General features: G+C 43.5%; 1 protein-coding gene across 4 annotated transcripts in view; it reads left to right on the top strand.

Moving 5' to 3' along the window:
• Positions 1 to 23,233, top strand: part of ADGRB2 (adhesion G protein-coupled receptor B2) — a 682,656-nt gene that overhangs the window by 484,829 nt on the left and 174,594 nt on the right. For all 4 annotated transcript variants that reach the window (XM_073551947.1, XM_073551949.1, XM_073551948.1 and 1 more), the window contains exon 3: positions 16,113 to 16,199. In XM_073551947.1, coding sequence (XP_073408048.1) covers positions 16,113 to 16,199 — 87 coding nt within the window. The remainder of the gene's footprint in view (positions 1 to 16,112; positions 16,200 to 23,233) is intronic.

Raw genomic sequence — 23,233 nt, 5'->3', positions numbered from 1 at the left:
ACAAAGTCTGCATCTGGTGCATGACAACGCAAGCATTCTGATGATTGGAAACGACCCATCTTAAAAAGTCGTATCGGAGTCAAATATGTTTGGTTTATTATATACAGCTGTATCATTCTATTATTAATAGATGGTGATACTCCGATCGGAGACTCCAGGATGTCTTCCCACTCCTCTCTCTGCGTATTAGGGATGAGTCTTTCCAACTTCCCTTTAACTGAGCTTATGGCAGACTCTGCTCCCACCGACAACATGTTCGTATATAAAGAGGAGATAAGGCCCTGGGGACCCTGTGAATTAAGTATTCCTATCAAAGGTAGGGATGAAATAGCACGGCCCACACCTACACACCTTATGTGCGACTGAAGAGCAGATCTTAGTTGTAGATAACGGAAAAATTGAGATCTCGGGACACCTTTGTTTAGCCTGTACCTGCGCAAAAGACATTAAAGTCACATGATCGTACAAGTCTCCTATCAGCGAGACATTATGTTGAATCCAAAAGTCAGTGGACTGGTGATTTAGTAATATCGGAAAATAAGCGTTTTTCCATAGGGGCATTTCAGCTATGAAATCCCGAAATCCAATCACTTTTTTTAATCTGCCTCCATACTAATCGTGCCAGACAGAGCAGGGGCATTAGACGAGGGACACTAGGCTTCTCCAACTCCAGGAAACCCAGTGGGCAATCAGTTCCTGCAGCGTGAAGCAAGTGACTTTCAGAATTAGGGAGATCATTACCCGGCATCCATTCACTGAGAGCCTTAGCCTGTCCAGCCAAATAAAATAGAAAGAAATCTGGTAGCGCCGCCCCGCCTTCCTTTTTAGGCCTCTGTAGAATGGGCAATTTAAGTTTGGGTCTGGTTTTCCCCCATATAAAAGATGTGGCCTGGGAATTAAGATTCACAAAAAAGGACTTAGGTACCATTACAGCACTGTGCTGAAGGGAATAGCTAAGTTTGGAAAGTAATATCATTTTAATCAGGTTGATGCGTCCGGCCACAGACAACGGTAATTTGCTCCATGTTGCAAATTTAACTCTAACCAGTTCCAGCAATGGGTAGATATTAAGTTGTAAGTCGAGCGTGCTGTTATGGGATATATGAACACCTAAGTATTTAAAACTAGATACCATAGACAGCGAGGAAAGAGCCTCAAGTCAGGGCATCGGGGCATGGGATAGGGGTAGTAGGGCAGACTTCTCCCAATTTATATATAAACCGGAATATTTACTGAATCTGTCTATGGTGGCAATCACTTGAGACAAAGTTTCCTCCACCTCATCCATAAATATCACCATATCATCTGCATATAAACCTATGGTATCCACCCGACCCGCTATATCTATACCCCTGATGCCAGGGGAAGACCTTATACGTATTGCCAATGTCTCAATCACAAGGGCGAAGAGGGCCGGGGAAAGGGGGCACCCCTGACGGGTTCCCCTATTTAATGAAAAGGGCTCACATATGGAATTGTTCACAATAATACGGGCTTTGGGCTTCATATGTAGTGTTTTAACCCATTTTATGAACTTATCACTGAAGCCATACCTCTGTAGGCATGCGGAGAGGAAAGGCCACTCAAGAGTCAAAAGCCTTGGCGACATAGTGCCCATTTGCTGTCTGGCATAAGGGAACTATATTGAACTATTGACTGGACTCTTCTGATATTAATTGAAGTGCTCTTACCCGGCATAAAGCCCGTCTGATCAGGATGTATAAGGTTCAGTATAATCGAATTTAATCTGGTGGCTAGAATCTTAGTAAAGATTTTATAGTCCATATTCACTAACGATATAGGACGGTAGGAGCCACATTCCAAAGAGTCCTTCCCCTCCTTCCTAAGCACTAAGATATTGGCCTCGTAAAAGTATTCAGGCATAGATTCCCCCTCCCATATTCCCTGAAATACCTTTTTCAAAAGTGGCATTTATATGTCCCGGTATTTTCTATACCATTCAATAGGGAACCCGTGCGGCCCAGGGGCCTTCCCAGAGGCCATATCCGTTATGGCATTCTCTATCTTCTCCACAGTGAATTCAGCATCCATAAAGGCTTGCTGATCAGGATCTAAGGTAGGGAATGTTACATCCGACAAGTAATCCAAACACTCCAGACTATCAGAGCCACTTTTAGATTCATATAATGACTTATAATAATTACAAAAGCAGCCAAGAATCTCCTCAGTTGAAGACACCAACGAATCATCCGACCTACGGATCTGCAATATCGTGTTAGAGGTATTATGTCGGTGCACCAGATAGGCCAAAAGCTTACTTGCTTGATTTCCCAGTTCAAAATAGGATTGGCGAGCAAAGAATAACTTGCGCTTAGACTTAGTATCTATATGCTGGGTGTATAGTCGCTGGGCCACCAACCACTCAATCGTATTGCCACTGGTTTGGATAGATATGTATGCAGCCTCTGAGTCCTTCAATCGCCGCTCCACCACCCCATCCTCTCTTGAGGTTACCCTACACTATCCACCCACATCGCCAGACTGCTGGTTCCGAATATGTAATCTATGCACGATAAGGAGTGCTTAGTGGATGAGTGGCAGGCATACTCCCTCAACTCAGGGTGCCGCACTCTCCACAAATCCAGCCACCCGCTACCCTCCATAAACAGCGACATTTGGGTTGTCGGCGAAGGAACCCCCCAGCTGCTCCATCATCCAATCTCAATTTGTCGAGACAGTTGATCATAACCATATTAAAGTCCCCCATACATATAACATCCGCGTCCGGATAATTTAGGGCGAAACTCACCGCCTTCTGAAGAATGGACAAATTAGCCGGAGGCGGATTGTAAACACATAAAATTACATATTTCCTGGTATTTATTGATGCATATACATACGAAGACAAATCGTCCCTCAGGATCCCTCTGGGTTAGCCTGGCTTCCCATCTAAGTCTGGTTTCACACTTGCGTTTTTTGCGCTGGATTTTAGCGCTAAAAACGCATGCGTTTTTTTTCCTATATTTTGCATGGGATGCGCTTATGTGCGCATACACATGCGTTTGTATGCGTTTTTCCGCGCATGCGTTTTTTTGCGGTATGCGCTCGGGCGCACAAAATGCATCCTGTTGCATTTTTTGGGTGTCCGACTTGCCTCAAAAAAACGCATGCGCGCGCAATGCGTTTTTTTCAGCAAGACACCCATTATAAGTCTATGGGTGCGCATATGTGCGCATTGGCATGCTTATGTATGCGTTTTTTTGCGCATGCGTTTTTTTTTTTACCATTAGTTAGACAATGGAATTTAGGGGTTTGGGTTAGAGTTAGGGTTAGTTAAAGGGGTTTAGGGTTAGCTAGGGTTTAGGGTTAGGGTTAGGGTTTGGGTTAGGGTTAGTATGGTTTGGTTAAGGGTTAGGGTTAGGGTTAGGGTCAGGGTTAGGGTTAGGGTCAGGATATGGTTTGGTTAAGGGTTAGGGTCAGGGTCAGGGTTAGGGTCAGGGTTAGGGTCAGGGTTAGTAAAGTCATGGTTTGGGTTAGTGTGAGGGGCCACCTAGTGTTGGAAAAAAACGCAAACGCGGTAAAAATGCACTAAAAACGCATACAAACGCATAAAAACGCTGCTTTTTTTCATGCATGCTCATAAAAATGCTTGAAAAAAACGCAGCATTTGTATGCATTTGTATGCGTTTTTTCAATGCATTTTTTTGCGGGAAAAACGCGCTGCAAAAAAAAGCAAGTGTGAAAGTAGCCTAACATCTCTGTGTATCAGCAGTGAAACCCCTCTCGAGTAGCTTGTATGGAATGCATGAACAGGCCATTGTACCCAAGGTTTCTGCACGCATCGGGCTGTATCCCTGGTCAGATGTGTCTCCACCAAGGCCACAATGTGAGGGCGGTAATGTCTAATCTGTGAAAAACTTTGATCTTTTTCCGGGGTTTTTTTTTATACCTCTCACATTCCATGTCATAAATATCATTTCAGACCCCATATTTACTCCGCTGAACTTGGCCTACATCAATATCTGAGTAAAATTTAGAGACACCACACGTAAACTGAAAATACTGCTGGCTGCAAATTATATCTAGAGAACAAATAAAACCACTACAAAAAAACATCAAAGTGGAAAAGTAAACAGTAAGGGAGCAAAGTCCTGCTCTCCCAACATGGAATAAAAACGGGGATACCATCACTGGGCTCAGTGTCCGGTATTGTTGGTAATCCGGATGCCCGAGGAAAAAGCTCCAATCAGACCGTTAATCAGAATCCTTTCTTTTTTCTTAACAGTAAAAGACATTAGGATTCCTTCGCAGCAGACCCTTTGTGGGACCGCAACCACTCAGCCGCCTCCGCCGGATCTGTAAAAAAAATAGAAGAACCCTCGTGGACCACCCGGAGCCTGGCCGGATAGATCATTGAGTACACAACATTCCTCTCCCGGAGCCGCTTATTGATTTCCATGAATTGTGCTCGTTGTTTCTGGAGTTCCATGGAAAAATCCGGAAAAATTGAGATCGTGGCATTGTTGAACTTGATGGGACTTTTCTGTCGAGCCAGACGTAGGATCACATCTCTGTCCCTGCAGTTGAGGAGACGCGCCAAGAAAGGTCTAGGTGGGGCTCCAGGAGGAAGAGGTCTTGTAGGGACCTTATGAGCCCTTTCAACAGCAAATGTTGGGGAGAATTCATCTCCCAGAGAAATTTTGAGCCACTCTTCCAGAAACTGTTCTGGATGTTGACCTTCCGAGCGTTCCGGCAGACCAATAACCCGAATGTTGTTCCGATGCATTCTATTCTCCAGGTCGTCTGCCTTTTGCCTCCATGCGTTCACTGAGCCCGCTGCTTTCGTAAGCTTGGCTTCCATGGGTGCAATGGTGTCCTCTAACTTGGATACCCTTGTCTCCACCTCCGTAATGCGCCCTCTCATGGCCTGCATATCTTGCCGAAGACGCCCCACCTCGGTATGCACGTCCTCTATTTTCCCCGTCAGTGATGTCCTAGTTAAGGAGATGGCCTGCATCAGTTGCTCAGATGCCTGCCTGAGGGTTAATTCCTCCTGCTCCTCTTCACCCTCAGAGGGGCGGTTTTTATGCTGAATCTGTGAGGGGTTATTTCTGAGGGACCGGTTAGTATCAGAGTGGTCAGGTCTAGCAAATTCTTTCAATTTTTCAGCTGCTCCTGCCCCCTTGGAGCGGTTCATTCTCAATAGCAATATGGCACCGCTGGGTAACAGAAATAGTGTGTCCAGGAGACCCCCAGGTCCAGGTTATGCACAGCAGAGTTATAATATGATAAGCGTCCCAAGGGTGGCATAAAGCAGAAGGGCCACACAGGAGAAAGGAACCCAGCTCTGAGGAGTGACCAAGAGGCCCTATGGCTGGGGGGAATCCGCAGCGCCCACAGAGACAGCAACCAGGGATGAGTCTAGAGGACCCTGGAGTAATAGCACCGACCACCTGGGTGATTTAGCAGAGGGGAGTGCGGGGCCCAATCTTCCAGAGCACTCACCGCTACTCCCTTTCAGTTCCTCAGGATATATGCTCACCGTTCTGTTCAGGACTGCAAGGAGGGAGCCAGCGCCGCATCTCTCACAGCCAGAGCACGCGCTTCTGAAAATTGCCGCCGCCCCGTGCAGGCCCCGCCAGCCGCCCCAGCCTCCACCACTCTCAGCACACCGAAATTCGGCCTCCCGCGGGGGGGGCCCCGAGATGCACCACAGGTCAGGGGGTCTTATACCGGCAAGTCCGCCGCGGCACCACGGGTCCACTACCAGGATATAGTAGGATGTGAGGAGCTCTCCCTGAACGCATCCTCTATGAGCAATAGTTTTCCCACTCCACAACACCTCAGCAGACACTGACCAGGTGGGAGAAATCTAGCATCCCTGGGAACATAAGCTCCCAGCCATTGTCTGCCCCCCCAGAAAGGAGCAGAGAGCATATGACAGAAATGAATCAGCCCCTCTCTGTCGATATCCCCATCACACATCCTCCATCCCATAGTCCAGTGCCCATATACCCATCACACATCCTCCATCCCATAGTCCCATAGGCACATCTTCCCTATTAAAGGGATCTCCGGTATGGAAGTCAGGGCAAATCCACTCTGCTCTTTGGTTCTGACCCCAGGCCTCTCTTAATGGGATCCCCGGTATGGAAGTGAGGGCAAATCCACTCTCCGCTCTGGTTCTGACCCCAGGCCTCTCTTAAAGGAATCTCCAGTATGGAAGTTAGGGCAAAACCCTAAAGGGGTCATTGGTATGGAAGTAAAGGCAAATCAACCCAGTGCTCTGGTTCTGATGCCAGGCCTCTCTTAAAGGGATGCCCAGTATGGGAGTTAGGGCAATTCCACTCAGCGCTCTGGTTCTGACCCCAGGCTGATGGAATGATGTGGCATATTAGGGGTAGTAGTCCGGTGGCTCTGACGAGATGATGTGGGATATTAGTGGTAGTAGTGCGGTGGCTCTGGCTGACGGGATGATGTGGGATACTAGTGGTAGTAGTCCGGTGGCTCTTGCTGATGGGATGATATGGGATATTAGGGTTAGTAGTCCGGTGGCTCTGATGGGATGATGTGGGATATTAGGGTTAATAGTCCGGTGGCTCTGACTGACGGGATGATGTGGGATATTAGGATTAGTAATCTGGTCGCTCTGATGGGATGATGTGGGATATTAGGGGTAGTAGTCCTGTGGCTCTGACAGAATGATGTGGGATATTAGTGGTAGTAGCTCGGTGGCTCTGGCTGACGGGATGATGTGGGATATTAGGGGTAGTAGTCCAGTAGCTCTGGCTGACGGGATGATGTGGGATATTAAGGGTAGTAGTCTGGTGGCTCTGGCTGATGGATTATGTGGGAAATTAGGGGTAGTAGTCCGGTGGCTCTGACGGGATGATGTGGGATCTTAGTGGTAGTAGTCCGGTGGCTCTGGCAGACAGGATGATGTGGGATATTAGTGTTAGTAGTCTGGTGGCTTTGATGGGATGATATGGGATATTCGGGGTAGTTGTCCAGTGGCTCTGGCTGATGGGATGATGTGGGATATTAGGGGTAGTTGTCCGGTGGCTCTGGCTGATGAGATGATGTGGGATATTAGGGGTAGTTGTTCGGTGGCTCTGGCTGATGGGATGATGTGGGATATTAGGGGTAGTTGTCCGGTGGCTCTGGCTGATGGGATGATGTGGGATATTAGGGGTAGTTGTCCGGTGGCTCTGGCTGATGGGATGATGTGGGATATTAGGGGTAGTTGTCCGGTGGCTCTGGCTGATGAGATGATGTGGGATATTAGGGGTAGTAGTCCGGTGGCTCTGGCTGACAGGATGACGGGCGATATTAGTGGTAGTAATGCGGTGGCTCTGGCTGATGGGATTAAGTGGAAATTTAGGGGTAGTAGTCCGGTAGCTCTGTCTGACGGGATGATGTGGGATATTAGGGGTAGTAATGCAGTGACTCTGGCTGACGGGATAATGTGTAATATTAGGGGTAGTAGTCCGGTCGCTCTGGCTGACTGGATGATGTGCGATATTAGAAGTAGTAGTCCGGTGGCTCTGGCTGACGGGATGATGTGGGATGTTGGGGGTAGTAGTCCAACAGCTCTGGCTGACGGGATGATGTGGGATATTAGTTGTCCGATGGCTCTGGCTGATGGGATGATGTGGGATATTAGGGGTAGTAGTCCAGTAGCTCTGACTGACTGGATGATGTGGGATATTAGGGGTAGTAGTCTGGTAGCTCTGGCTGACGGGACAATGTGGGATATTAGGGGTAGCAGTCCGGTGGCTCTGGCTGACGGGATGATGTGGGATATTATAGTAAATGTGGCTATGCGGACTGGGCGGGGTTATACACTCAGCTTTATAGATACAGTAGATAGATAGATAGATAGATAGATAGATAGATAGATAGATAGAAGGATAGACAGAATGAATCATTATAATTTGTTATAACTAACCGTAGTTAGTTACTGTGCCCGGGCAACGCCAGGCTCTTCAGTTAGTAAAATATAAAAATGGTAAGGGACAAGCAAGGTTAAGAAAGAGGACACACTGTACTGATAGGGAATTTAGAATTTACAGTGATGATGATGTCTGTAAAAGTGCTGTGGAATTAATGGTGCTACAGTATATAAATGAGTAAAATAAATAAAAAAGGGAAGAAAGAGAAAGATGTCGGAGAGGGATTTAAATCCTATATAGTAGGAAGCATTTGGTGTTTAATAAAATTTTAAATGTGATGGCAATTTGCTGTTATTAGAAATGGTGTCCATAGTGGACATACACAGTCTCTGTGTGTGCGCTTTACGACAACTGCAATACATAACAGTTAATTGAGAACTGCCATAGACTAATACAGTTTTTAGGAAGTGATACAGGGGTATTGTTTGAGCAATGTATTATGTACAATTGATATATAACATTATAAATATATAATGTGGCAAGAAAAATTGGTGGTGTTAAATTGGTGTGTATTAAGTTTTACTGCTTATGCTCCAATGTTTATATCCTAATTGAATAATGTCCTAATTTATATCGCAAAGCTACAGAAAACAGAGAGCAGGCACTATGTTATTTTAAGATTTTTGTTATGGATTGTTACATGCAAAAACTTAAAAAATTACCACACTGTAGTAAAAATAAATCTTCTGTTATTGATATACCAGTTTTTATGATACCTACCCTGTAAACCAGCACTGAGACATACAGTATGTATTTTCCTGTAGAATTCTAATATTGTTTAATAGGGAACTCTTTCCTTGGCATCAAATGTAAAAAATAATGACTTACTAATAGAGTTGAGCGACTTTGGTCGGATCGGGTTTCATGAAACAAAATTTGAGTTGGATGAGACTGGTCCGACTAGGGCAAAAAAAAGTCGGAGTTTCGTCCGAAACCCGACCCCAATGCTAGCCAATGGGAAATAAAAGTCGGCATTGAGTGGATGAATGTCATCCGCTCAATGCCGACTTTTATTCCCCATTGACTTACATTAGGGTCGGGTTTCGGACGAAACTCCGACTTTTTTTGCCCTAGTCGGACCAGTTTCATCCGACTCACATTTTGTTTCATGAAACACGATCAGATCAAAGTCACTCAACTCTACTTACTAATTTACAGTTGTCCTCAAAAGTTTACAAACCCCGGCAGAATTTTTGCTTTCTTGGTCTTTTATCAGAGAATATGAATGATAACACCAAAACTCTTTCTCGACTCATAGTTAGTGGTTGGGTGAAGCTATTTATTGTCAAACTATTGTGTTTTCTCCTTTTAAATCATAATGACAACCCAAAACATCCAAATGACCCTGATCAAAAGTTTACATACCCCATTTCTTAATACCGTGTATTTCCACCTCTAACGTCAATGACAGCTTGAAGTCTTTTGTGGTAGTTGTGGATGAGGTTCTTTATTTTATCAGTGATAAAGCTGCCCACTCTTCTTGGCAAAAAGCCTCCAGTTCCTGGAAATTCCTGGGCGGTCTAGCATGAACTACGCTTGAGATCTCCCCAGAGTGTCTCAAAGATATTGAGACTGAGATGGCCACTCCAGAACCTTCACTTTGTTCTGCTGTAGCCAATGACAAGTGGACTTGGCCTTGTGTTTTGGATCGTTGTCATGTTGGAACGTCCAAGTACGTCTCATGCGCAGCTTCCGGGCTGATGATTGCAAATTTTCCTCCAGTATTTGCTGATAACTTGCTGCATTCATCTTTCCTTCAACTTTGCCCAAGTTTCCTGTGCCTTTGTAGCTCACACATCCCCAAAACATCAGCGATCCACCTCTGTACTTTACAGTAGGATTGGTGTTCCTTTTATCATAGGCCTTGTTGACCTCTCTCCAAATGTAATGTTAATGGTTGTGGCCAAAAAGTTCAATTTTGGTCTCATCACTCCAAATTACCTTGTTCCATAAGTTTTGAGGCTTGTCTCTGTGCTGTATTGTGTATTGCAGGCAAGATACTTTGTGACATTTGTGCAGTAATGGTTTTCTTCTGGCGACTCGACCATGCAGTCCATTTTTCTTCAAGCGCCTCCTTATTGTGCATCTTGAAGTAGCCACACCGCTAGTTTTCAGAGAGTCCAGTATTTCAGCTGATGCTATTTGTGGGTTTTTCTTTGCATCCCAAACAATTTTCCTGGCAGTTATTGACGAAAAGTTTGTTGGTCTACCTGACCGTGGGTCTATTTTTACAGAGCCCATGATTTTCCATTTGTTAATCACAGATTGAACGCTGCTGACTGGCATTATCAATTCTTTGGATATATTTTTGTATCCCTTTCCTGTTTTATACAGTTCAACTACGTTTTCCCGTAGATCCATTACCAATTCTTTTGCTTTCCTCATGACTAACAATCCAAAAATGTCAGTGGCTGGATGAAAGATGCAAGAGTCTGTCTTGATCCCAGAAACTTTCAGCTTTTATGCACACACATTGATTACAAGCAAACAAGTCACAGGTGAGTATGTTACCCTTAGTATCAGTCAAACCCATTTGTGTCAACTTCTGTGCAGGTTATCAGACCAAAATCACCAGGGTATGTAAACTTTTGATCAAGGTCATTTGGATGTTTTGGGTTGTGATTATGACTTAAAAAGAGAGAAAACACAGTAGTTTGACAATAAATGGCTTCACCCAACCACTAACCATGAGTGGAGAAAAAGTTTTGGTGTTATCATTCATATTCTCTGAATATGAAGAAAGCAAAAATTCTGCCGGGGTATGTAAATTTTTGAGCACGACTGTAAGGAGCAAAAATTGGAAAAACCTGTTGTGTGGTTTAAAAAAAAACATTCCTACCTCATAATTAATATCACCCTAATGTTGAACATATGGGATTAATTATAGCTGGGGATGGAAATAAGAGCTGATACTTCAACTTCCACTGAAGTAGAACCTCCTGCCATTAACAGGTAATTACAACAGGGGATCTGCTGAAAGCCAGCCGCCAAGTCTTGCATTTGTATGAGGTGGAGAAGTACAATTCCTGAGGCAGGGGCTTCCTCTGTAAATAGCAATTATCTCAGACACTCTTGAGCCATAGGTCAGTGCTGAATATTGTGGAACATAATGCATTCTCTCCGATTACCGTGAGGCTGGCCGGTCGCCTCCAACTTAATGTTGGAGAGATGGATGATGCTATCCATGCCATGTTTCATCTCTATAGAAAGATAAAATCATGATAGGAAACATGACAACAATATCTACCGCCTTGGACATCAAGGAGCAGATATCATGAAAGTTGGGGATCTCATAATCTTCTAAAGACCTACCACATCCCACGACCAGCCCCCATGTTACCTCATCAAGGTGAGGTATGTGGGTGTAACTTTCATCTAATAAAAATCAAAGTTTGGGGTTTTGTCATTTGTCAGTTTTGGATGATAAAATGTTCTGTGGTTCTGTATATTGCTGTAAGAAGTTGTTCTAATGAGTGCTTCCCTCTGCTAAGCTCTGAGCCATTTCTGTGACATAAGATGGTAGTTTACTTTTGTTATCCCTTTTATTATCTGTAATTGTGTGTACCATATTGTTTTGTTCCCATTTTGTATCATCTTTGTATATATTCTATAAACACTAGATACTTTTCCAGATTAAATATATAAAATTTAATAGCCCCATTCCTCTTGCTCTGTAAACCACACCCCTGAAGCCATACGCTACCTGTAACAGGTGTCCAATGAGCCTGTATAAATAATTAGTGGTGGCAACTAGTTTCTTTTTGTTATTGGGGCGTTGACAGTAATCATATCAGGGTATATACAGTGGGGAAAAATGTATTTAGTCAGCCACAAATTGTGCAAGTTCTCCCACTTAAAAAGATGAGAGAGGCCTGTAATTGGCATCATAGGTAGACTACAACTATGAAAGTCAAAATGAGAAAACAAATCCAGAAAATCACCCTGTCTGATTTGGCAAGATTTATTTTTCAAATTATGGTGGAAAAAAGTATTTGGTCATTAACAAAAGTTCATCTCAGTATTTTGTTACATAGTCTTTGTTGCCAGTGACAGAGGTCAAACATTTTCTGTAAGTCTTCACAAGGTTGGCCCATACTGTTGGTGGTATGCTGGCTCATTCCTCCATGCAGAGCTCCTCTAGGGCAGTGATGTTTTGGGCCTGTCACTGGGAAATGCGTATTTTCAAATCCCTTCAAAGGTTTTCCATGGGGCTGAGATCTGGAGACTGTCTAGGCCACTTCAGGACCTTCATATGCTTCTTATAAGGCCACTCCTTCGTTGCCCTGGCGGTGTGCTTGGGATCATTATCATGCTGAAAGACCCATCCACGTTTCATCTTCAATGCCCTTGCTTATGGAAGGAGGTTTGCACTCAAAATCTCATGATACATGGCCCCATTCATTCTTCATGTACACGGATCAGTCGTCCTGGTCCCTTTGCAGAGAAACAGCCCCAAAGCATGATGTTGCCACCCCATGCTTCACAATAGGTATGGTGTTCTTTGGATGCAACTCAGCATTCTGTTTCTTCCAAACACGATGAGTTTTGTTTCTACCAAACAGTTCTACTTTGATTTCATCAGACCATATGACATTCTCCCAATACTCTCCTGAATAATCCAAATGCTCTCTAGCAAACTTCAGACGGGCCCGGACATGTATTGGCTTAAGCAGGGGGACACGTCTGACACTGCAGAATCTGAGTCCCTGGCAGCATAGTGTGTTACTGATGGTAACCTTTGTTACAGTGGTCCCAGCTCTATGCAGGTCATTCAATATGTCCCCCATGTGGTTCTTGGAATTTTGCTCACCACGGGGTGAGATCTTGTGTGGAGCCCCAGATCGAGGGAGAATATCAGTGGTCTTGAATGTCATTTTGTTATTATTGTTCCCACAGTTGATTTTATCACACCAAGCTGCTTGCCTATTGAAGATTCAGTCTTCCCAGCCTTTTGCAGGGCTACAATTTTGTTTTTGGTGTCCTTTGACAGCTCTTTGGTCTTCACCATAGTGGAGTTTGGAGTGTGACTGTTTGAGGTTGTGGATAGGTGTCTTTTATACTGATAACAATTTCAAACAGGTGCCATTACTACAAGTAATGAGTGGAGGACAGAGGAGCCTCTTAAAGAAGAAGTTACAGGTCTGTGAGAGCCAGAAATCTTGCATGTTTTTAGGTGACCAAATACTTATTTTCCACCATAATTTGAAAAATAAATCTTGCCAAATCAGACAAGGTGATTTTCTGGATTTGTTTTCTCATTTTGACTCCCATAGTTGTGGTCTACCTATGATGTCAATTGAAGGCCTCTTTCATCTTTTTAAGTCGGAGAACTTTCACATTTGGTGGCTGACTAAATATTTTTTTCCCCACTGTATTTTTAAATATTCCATGTGTTGGAATCAGAGGTGTATATACCATTTACTCACTGCAAGTTCCCCAATAACTGGTTTTGTAGGGAAAACATCCGCAGCCTCGTCCATCACTCGTCAGTCAATTGTGTAATTGTTCTGATTATTGGAGGCAACTGAGTTGCATCCCCTGACAGTGTTTGACTTGTCTCTCTGCCATTGCAGCACTTTGGAACTCTAGCAGCTCTTGAGAGAATTTACCGCTTTGTTAAGTCTTGTTCCTCAAGATTTAATGAGTCTAATTATGCTCTAATGATGTTTATTTATTTTACTCACTTATTGTCACGTCGCCGTCAGACTCGGGGCCTGCTGTCCCGGCCTCGGCCACTAGGAGGCGCCGGACTGTCACTTCGCCGTCAGATTCGGGGACTGCTGTTCCTGCCTCGGACACTGGGAGGCGCCGTGGTTCACCCCCGAGTGATGGCGGCGACAGGGAAGAGGTTCCTGCACAGGCGTCTGATGGACGCAGGCTCTGCTCCTCTGTCGGTCATGGAGGGGTTGGTGCTTCGCCATCTGGCCTGGTCCTGGGGGTGGTCCTGATGACATCATCAGTCCGGGAGCCTGTGAGGGATGACCTGATCCCCCAAATACCTTGGGACTGGTCTTGCAAGCCGCCGGATATATTCTTGGTTCCCCTATGTGCTACTGTGTGATTTGCTATTGTTTGACTCTGACTTCAGCCTGTATTTCTGACCCCTCTACTGCCTGACGATTTTGTCCTCTGCTATTCTCCTGGTTTGTGACCTTAGCCTGGATATTCGACTCTGCTACTGCCTGACGTTTTTGCACCTTTACCACCCTCCCGTTTTGTGACCTTGGCCTGGACTCTCGACTCTGCCACTGCCTGCCGTTTCTGTACCTCCGCTGCTCGCCTGGTTTCTGACTACGTTTTTTGGCTTCCTGCCTTCTTCCCTATTGGCGACCGTCCTGCTTTGGCGCACTTCTTCAAGACAGCCACCCCTGGGCCTTGCTACAATTCCAGATCCCTGTATAGAGGTTATGGGTCTCGGGGTGCTGTCTCTACTGCAGCCCAGATCCACGGACGGACGTCACACTTATATAGCACCAATAATTTCTCAGACATGAGCATCTGTGTCCCCATTGGGGCTCACATTCTAAATTCCCTATGAGTATGTCTTTGTGGGAAGAAACTGAAAAACCCAAAGGAAACCCATGCAAACACGTGGAGAACATACAAATTCTTTGGTACTTGTTGTCATTGGTGCAAAGCTATAGTGCTAATCACTGAACAATCGTGCATTTACACCATTTACAGATTAATATTTATTTACAGCTTTTTTCTTACCACTTTTAGAAATAAAGAAAACCTTTCACCAAAAATTTGGATGTTGAACTGCACACAGTATGTAATAGTGGCTGCAGAGCAGAATAAAACTTTGTCCAAGTGGGTGTTATCAGATAGTTTTCTTCTCTCTGTATGAGAAGTCAATCATAAGCAGGCAGCAACACAGCAGAAAAGGAATTCAACCATAGCTTAAGTTTCATAGTGTTTGTGATCTAGGGATATGCTTTGATCTTCTGGTCTAACCTCCTGCATTATTAGAAAGTCCTGGGAGATTAGAGCACAGATTACTCACACTTTTTAGATAAGGCCCCTCTTGGGTAAGAGGCAGCACAGCTGAGTTTAGCTATGTTGCATTAAAGACCCTTCTATCAGCATTTCTCTAATAGCACTGTAAGCTATGCTGTATTGCACAGTCCCCCCACACTGTCTGTCCGGAGATCAATAACACTTATGTCTGTTGTGCTAAGGGCAATTTCTAATGTTGTGATTAGAAGATGCTGTGAGCACAACAGGCATAAGTGTGACTCATCTCCAGACAGTCAGTGTGGGCAGAGAGGCAGCACATCAGAGCTGACAGTGCTGTGAGATGAGGAGAGATGATAGAAGGGTTTGTAATGTGACATGGTTAATCTCCCAACAGTTTCTAATCATGCATGAAGTTAGACAAGGAGATCAGCGCTATATAATTACATCTCCTATACTGAGAAACCTAAGCTGTTGTGGAGAATGTACTTTTTCTCCTGTGTGGCTACCTGCTTATGGTTGGGCAACTCATACAGGGAGAAGAACTCGCTCCCAGTGAAAACTATCCAATAACACTGACTCGGACTTTAAAAAAGATAACTCATTACATCCCACATACTTTAATGGCTAATATCTGTGCAATGGATAGGTGAATTAAAAATAAATCAAAATATTTTGTCCACTCTACAGTGACTATTATATCCTGTGTCCAGTTCTACATGAAACATTTGGCAAAAGGTCCTCTTTAATGCAGATGTCCAAGTATGGACTTTTATATCTGGGAATAGCCGTGGATCTCCTCCTCCCCTGAACTCAGCAGCCTCCAAGGTATATTTGATGCTCTTAACTTTGGGCGAGGTGGCCCGCGGCTGGTTCGCAAACAAAGATCCTAACTAGGACCATCTAATTTCAGCCTTTAGAATTTCTTTTGAGCTTTGTACAGTGTCCTTGAGGAAACCTTGTGTCACTCTCAATGCAAGGTGTAATATGTAATTATTAGAGGAATCAGGGCTGGTTACAATCGTGCCTGGTTGTGTTCAATCAGCAGAATCTGTGATCTCTTAAAGTATGCTAGTTGACTACTTAAGTAACTATAAAGGGCAATCATTTTCTATTCAAGGTCAGGAATTTGGTTTGATTCTCTATTATGAGATGTCTGCATTTGTAAGATGCTGTTTTCTACCCACCACTAGTGGTGGGTAATATAAGTTCTTAGCCACCAACCTTTCTTTTCCTTTTAAGGTGAAGATGAACAGGAAGAGAACCAGAAGGTCAAAACCCAGAGGCCACGATCTGCAGATGAACCTGCTGTATACATGGCACAGACAGGTAAGAAGAAGCCTGCAAAGCCATATTTTATCACAACACATAGCACTGTAATTTTTTAAAAAAGCTCTAAAACCAAGATATATTGCCTGTAATTTGGTGAGGTGAGGATTGATCTCTAGATTAAGCTGCTTTTATAGACACATTTTGTCACTGTGAACTATGCTGATGGGCAGTCTTGGAATCATAATAATAGTAAAAATATCATTATTACTTAAAAGAAGTACAGAAGGCCATCTAACAGCCAGTAGCAGATTCAAAAGGACACAACCTCCTACAGTAAATAAGAAATAGATAAAATAAAATGAAATGTGTGGTTGGGGTAATAAAACTGAGTCTGGAAAAACTGCTGAAGAACAGAAGACCTTGGAAGAAGTCACCAATAAAAATACATCCATTCTCTATTACTTTGTTCAGATTCCTTAGGGCGCATGCAGACATTTTGCATTTTGATAAGTAATGCATGAGATTCACAGATTACACGTATACTGCAGTATATCGCCTATTAATTTTGACCTAGGCTCTTCTGTTTATGGAAATTGATTTGAGGTTGACAGCTACAACATTACCGGTTAGTAGCAACACTGAATAGTGTTGTGGTCCCGCTCCCCATCGCTGGTCTATTCCTGCATAAACAAAGAGGCCAAGTACTCCTTACCATAATCTTTCTTGCTGAATCTACCCATTTTTTCACTTCCCTTCCCATGCAGAATATTCATTCCACCAAGTTGTCATTTTCAACTTTCCATCAATTTAGAAGAGCACAGCTTATTACGTATGCTCGCCTTGAAACATCATTTTATAGTTTAGATTTGGAATTAAGGTAACACATAGAATTTATCTACTAGTGATGAGCGAGTATACTCGGGTGATCTCCGAGTATTTTGACGTGCTCGGAGATTAAGTGTTTGTCGACACAGCTGCATGATTTGGGGCTGCTAGACAGCCTGAATACATGTGTGGAATTCCTAACAAACAGGAATTCCCCACATGTATTCAGCCTGTCTAGAAGCTGAAAATCATGCAGCTGCATCGACAAACACTAAATCTCCGAGCACGTCAAAATACTCGGAGATCACCCGAGTATACTCGCTCATCACTTTTATCTACTTATAAACATACATTTTTACCATTTTGCTTAATTGATGTAATATACATCACCATATATCTCTCATTTGATTTCCCAATGTGTCCCCACATATAATCTCTGGTCTTCTCAAGACCTGCTTCTCTGCTATCCTCTTGCTAGCTCCTCACATAAAATATCTCAAATATATCTCCTGCGTTTATTACTCCTCCACACTCCACCACCACCAAGTACTCGGAAACTGGCTACCCCAAAGAAGCTGCAAAAAAAGCTTGTTTTCTTCCTTGTTTTGCTGCAGTCTTGGCATGCTAGATTTGTCTCTTATGCTTGCTGATAGAGTTTAGTGTTGAAAAAAAAGTTCTACTCTGTAGAATCAGCTTTTGGCACACAAAAAAGCAGCAAAACCTGATGTCTGCATTTTTGGTGCTTTTTTCAGTGTTTTTTTCACAACCCATTCATTTCAATGGGTGAAAAATACTGAAAAAAACCGCTGAAAGAAGAGACATGCTCCATTATGCAAAAAACATGCAAAGCACAAAATTCTGATGACAAAAAACCAAGGGGTGTGCATGAGATTTCTGTAATCTCATAGACTTTGCTGGTACTGTAAAACACAGCTGAATATTTGCATAAAAAAGCTCAAAAAAACACTGCAAAAACGTCTAGTGTGAACTTAGTCATATGTTGCAAGAAGAGGCAGCTTTGCCCTGCAGCATCAAAGGAGCACAGTAAGGCTGGAGTCACACTAGAGAGAAATACGGACAAGTGCTATGCGAGAAAAATTCGCATGGCACTCGGACCAATGTTAATCTATGGGGCAGCTCCCATCATCTGTTTTTTTCTCGCCCGTATTATACGTTCGGGTGAAATTGCAGCATGCTGCGATTTGCACAATATTACTCCAGGGATTCGCCAATGCAAGTCTATGAGGGCAAGAAAAAAGCGGAATACACATGGACCAATGCATGTGACTTGCGAGAAATACGCACCGGTGTCCTTTAGAAAAGGCGGCAATTCAGTACTCTATACTGTAAAATCACACTGTCAGGTTAAAATAGGATAGAATACATGCATACACATTGTACAGGTATATATATATATATATATATGTCTTTGACACACACACATATCTATATATATATATATATATATATATACACATATATATATATATATATATATATATATATTTCATAGAGATATAGATAGCAGAATAGGTGAAATTCAATTGTCCTCATCTGTAAAATCATTACAGAACCTGACAGGATATGAGACATCATTTACATACAGTAAACCATTGCATATGCATTAGATTTATATATGTCCCTCACTAATAATGTTAGTAGTGTATGTGTGTTAAATTTTGGAGCTGCAGGTGTTAAATTAAAGGATTAATTCATGGAAAAAACTGTCGTGGGCGCCCGCGCAATTTTCTCCACCAGAGAGGGCAAGCCAGTGACTGAGGGCAGATATTAATAGCCAAGAGAGGGACCATTGTTTTTGGGTCCCCCTGGCTAAAAAAATCTTCCCCCAGCCACCCCAGAAAAGGTGCATCTGTAAGATGTGCCAATTCCGGCACTTACCCTCTCTCTTATCATTGTCCTGTAGTGGGTAAGCATATGGGGTAAAAAGGAGCTAATGTCACCTTGCTATTGTAAGGTGTCATTAAGCCTGGTTAATAATGGCAAGTTGTCAATAAGACACCTATCCCTTATTAATCCACTTGTCTGAAAGGGTTAAAAAACACAAACACAGACATTAAGAAAAAAGGCTTAATAAAATAAATAAACACACATTTTTCCCATCTTTATTACACTCCCAATCCAATCGAAGCCATAGTTCTCCTGTAAAAAATGCAAAGTAAAAAAGCAACAATATCCCATACCTGTCTGCCGTACAGTCAAGTCCCACACCGCAATCCATCTCAAGGGGTTAGATAGTTTACAACCAGGACCAGTGCTAATGCGGACCGGCCCGGCTGTAAACCACAGAGGAATGACTGAGAAGCTGCCTGCGCAGCCTCCCCGCCTGACCGGACATGGACTGATTAGCTTGGGAAAGTTCCTGAACATTTTCCATGCTGTCAGTTCACCGCGGGTCAGGCGGGGAGTCTGCGCAGCGTCAGTGACTACCGCTGATGTCACTTAGAAAATCGCATCCTCGCACTGCACACGTATGACATACGGATCACTGTTCAGGGAACATTTCTGCGATTCTTGTCCATGTAAAAAGAACCGTATTGTTATACGTTGTGTGTGACTCCAGCCTAAGACTGGAGCTGGCCAGAGTCAGTGATTCGGCAAGCTTCAGAGCAGCAATTGTAAGCTCCATAGCAAAGAGCTTGCAAGTGCTGGATTCCGCTGTATACAACAGAATTAGAAACCCCTCAGTTCTTGTAAATAGATAGTATTTTTGCTCAGAAGTAAATTGCAAAGTTGTTTGTTTTTACAAACACTTTGCAGTTTTCCATTTATGGTGATGAGAAAGTCCTTTTTAGAAAATAAAAATTAGCTCACATGCGAATATTTTTATTTTGAAAAGGCCATCAGAGGGTTAAATACATTTTTGCTATTTACAGCATTATATTTCCCCACTGCTGTCTAGAAGAAATCAAGAGAATTAGTAGATGGCAAGCAGGAAAACGCAATGTAACCAAGACTAATAGTCTTCCATTCTGTGCAGAACATGCTGACAAAGAGTCTGTATCAAACCCAAAATATTCAGGTCTCATTTGGTTTCATCATATAAAATCTATAAAGGAAAAACTGTCTCTGGGTGATGCTATTGATTTTGCTAGCACAAGATGCTAGAACCGCAGGCTTTTAGGTCACAACATCCCACATTAATCAGGATTTACATGTCAAATGCTGAACCAATGCAGAATCACATAAACTGGTGCGGTCCAAATTACAGACTGACGTGCTGCTGCGACAGGAGTGAAAGGGAATGAGTGACAGGAAACCAGGAGCTGGAAGAATTGGTGCAGGAGTTGTAATTACCCAAGACCATAAAGCCCTGGTAAGTTTTAGCATTTAACAATCCAGAAATGAGCCGCTGACCTTTTGCCTGCTGATGGAACATGAAGTGGGAACATGTTCAGGTCAAATATCTCATTATATTGTATAAGCCATGTTAGGTTTCTTAACCCACAAAATAAAAGGTCAGGTGCTTACTTTTTGGTTGTCATACGATAGTAGCCATGACCCTACTGTAGAAAAAGACTTGTATTTGCAAGCTTGCAGAATGTATGGATTCATGGCAGAAAATCGGAAATCCATTTTAAATGAAGGACAGAAAGAGAGAAAAATGTAAGTAGCCAGAGTTACAGGTAAACTGCTGATATAGGAGTTAATCTGTTTTCCTGCACATTCAAATTTCATGTGGTCTGTGGTCATAAATCAATTTAAAGTAGCTCAAAAAAAGATGTAAAAGAGTTACAAACTCACCATCTGACTGTCGTAGCAGCTGACAGACGGAATCTAAAGCTAGGTTCACATTTGCGGTTGAGTACGCAGCGTATCATCTGCAACCGCATGCAAAAACGCATGCAAACGCATGCATGTGTTAGCTGTTGCGGACTATTGGCAAGTGCTATTTTCCTGGCAAATTTTTGAATGTACACAAGCCACACCCAATGGGCGTGTCTTATGTAAATTCTTGCGTATGCAAACACAAAGCGTACACATGTGCTTGCGTACGTATGCGTTACCATAGACTGTAATGCGTTGTTTAGACGCATTCCTACCACAAGCGTCCACATGCGTTTGGAGGTGGCAATTTGCCATCTCCAAAATTGCAACATGTTGCGTTGGCTGCGCCTCGCCGCACAACCCAAAACGACGCATGCGTAAGCAAACGCGGTTGAACGCATACAAACACTGCGCATGCGGATGTATGCATCAGAAACGCTGCGGACACAACCGCAAATGTGAAACCGGCCTAAGTTAGCTCATTCTGCAGCCAGCACTAGACAGCTAAAAGAGGTTATAGCAGGCAAATGGTGCAAAATATTTCAAGGGGTTGTCCACCTTTGGAGACAATTTTTGTTCTTTCCTAAATGCATGCAATTGGGGCTAAAAATCATGATTACATATTGTGTTTCATTAATGCTTCACCTTTTGCCTTCTACAGTCTGTATTGCGCTGTCTAGTGCTGGCTGCACAGTCGGTTAATGAGGTGAGCCATTATCTTTACGTTATCAGACGTGTCGGGGATAGGGTTTGTGGCACTTACCATTGTGTAAGTATGACCAGATCTTCTCCTTTGTCTTGTTGGTGCAGCTTTCCTCAGACTGATCAGAGCTTCTGTCCATAAAATGGCTGCTGGTGGAGGAACGTGTGACCAGACCTGTCCATAGATCTCCAATAGAGAAACACCTCACATGGGAAAGCGACTAGTCTATTAGAGGGGGCTGGTGGACAGGGCTGGTCATCAGCAGCCAGTTTATACACTGGAGAGCTGAGCAGTCCGAGGAAGGCTGTACTAATAAGTGCAGGAGGAAAACTGGTCATGCTTGTATAGTAGTAAATGTACACAAAATCATATCCCCAACAGATCTGGTAAAGTAAAGATAAATTGGCTGAACCCTTTAAGTTTGCTAATTTATGGGAGAAGGAGCCAGACCAAATCTTTACTTTGGGTGAAAGAAAACTTCTCTCTGACATCAGTGTAGTAATGTGCTGAACCTGAATTGCAAACTGACATTGCTACTTAATAACATGATGCCATCTCCTGGTTGTTATATTGAAAAACAGTCATGTAGTGAGCATCAGCTGCCTACTGCTACTAGTCAGGACACTGATGTCATCTGATTGGCCACTTTTGGTCAATAGATGTCTGAAAACTGAAAAGCGCCATTCCTGCTATGTTGGCGGTGCTTTACTGGAATAGCAGCACCATCATTGCAGGATCCGGGGCAGCTGTGGGACGCATCAATTATTTTTATCACAAAAGTGATTAAAGCCTCTTTCACTCTTCCATGTCTCCGGTACGTGTGGTGACAGTTTGCACATATACCAGAGACACATACACACGTTGACACATTCAAGTAAATGGGCGTGTGCACGTCAGTGTGTTTCCACGGACCATGTGTCCATGGGCAAAACATGCTGACATGTCAGTTTTTTATCATCAGCGACACAAAACGTCCCGCACACGTGCACACGGAGGACATACTGGCATGTCATCTATGTGACACGCATAGGCATCAGGGAAGAAGTGTTACAGCAACACTGTTCCCCGGCTGCGGGTGCTGAACACGCCTCTCATCATTCTCCCCTGCTCAAGCCAATCGCTGGCAGGGCAGTGGAGAATGATGAGAGCCGTCTTCAGCACCCGATGCTGGGGAACAGCGCTTACTGTACCGCTGCATCCTTGGCACCCGTGCGTAAGGTACTGATGCGGCACACGGTTGCCACATGTGTGTCGCAAGTATTACACACATGGACACAAGACATCTCCGGTACCGTGTGTAAGTGTGCGTGTGAAGCTCATTCACTATATCTATCAATCACTCCCTCAAGGTGGCTGCACCATCATTGTAAATACATCACTGTAAATACACACCTGTACTTTGTATCTCCCCCACCTCATTGTAGATTGTAAGCTCTCACGAGCAGGGTCATCTTATTTTGCTTTAATTATTGTATTATGACTTGTGTTTTGAATCTGTTAAACTGTAAAGCGCTGCGGAATATGTTGGCGCTATATAAAGATTATTATTATTACCGCTTTTTTCCAGTACTGGAAAAAGACAGACTGCGCTTTTTTTTGCTCAAAAAAAGCATGCGTTTTTTTCCTATAGTTTACATGGGTGCGCATACACATGCGTTTGTACGCGTTTGTATGTGCATGCGGTTTTTTTTGTAGTGTGCGCTCGGGCGCACAAAATGCATCCTGTTGCATTTTTTGTGCATCCGACTTGTCCCAAAAAAACGCATGTGCACGTAAT

Source organism: Dendrobates tinctorius, unplaced genomic scaffold (assembly GCF_039654945.1).
Source record: "Dendrobates tinctorius isolate UK_male_01 unplaced genomic scaffold, ASM3965494v1 ptg000183l, whole genome shotgun sequence".
Classification (NCBI taxonomy): Eukaryota; Metazoa; Chordata; class Amphibia; order Anura; family Dendrobatidae; genus Dendrobates; species Dendrobates tinctorius.
This window is presented reverse-complemented; position numbering and strand designations above follow the sequence as displayed.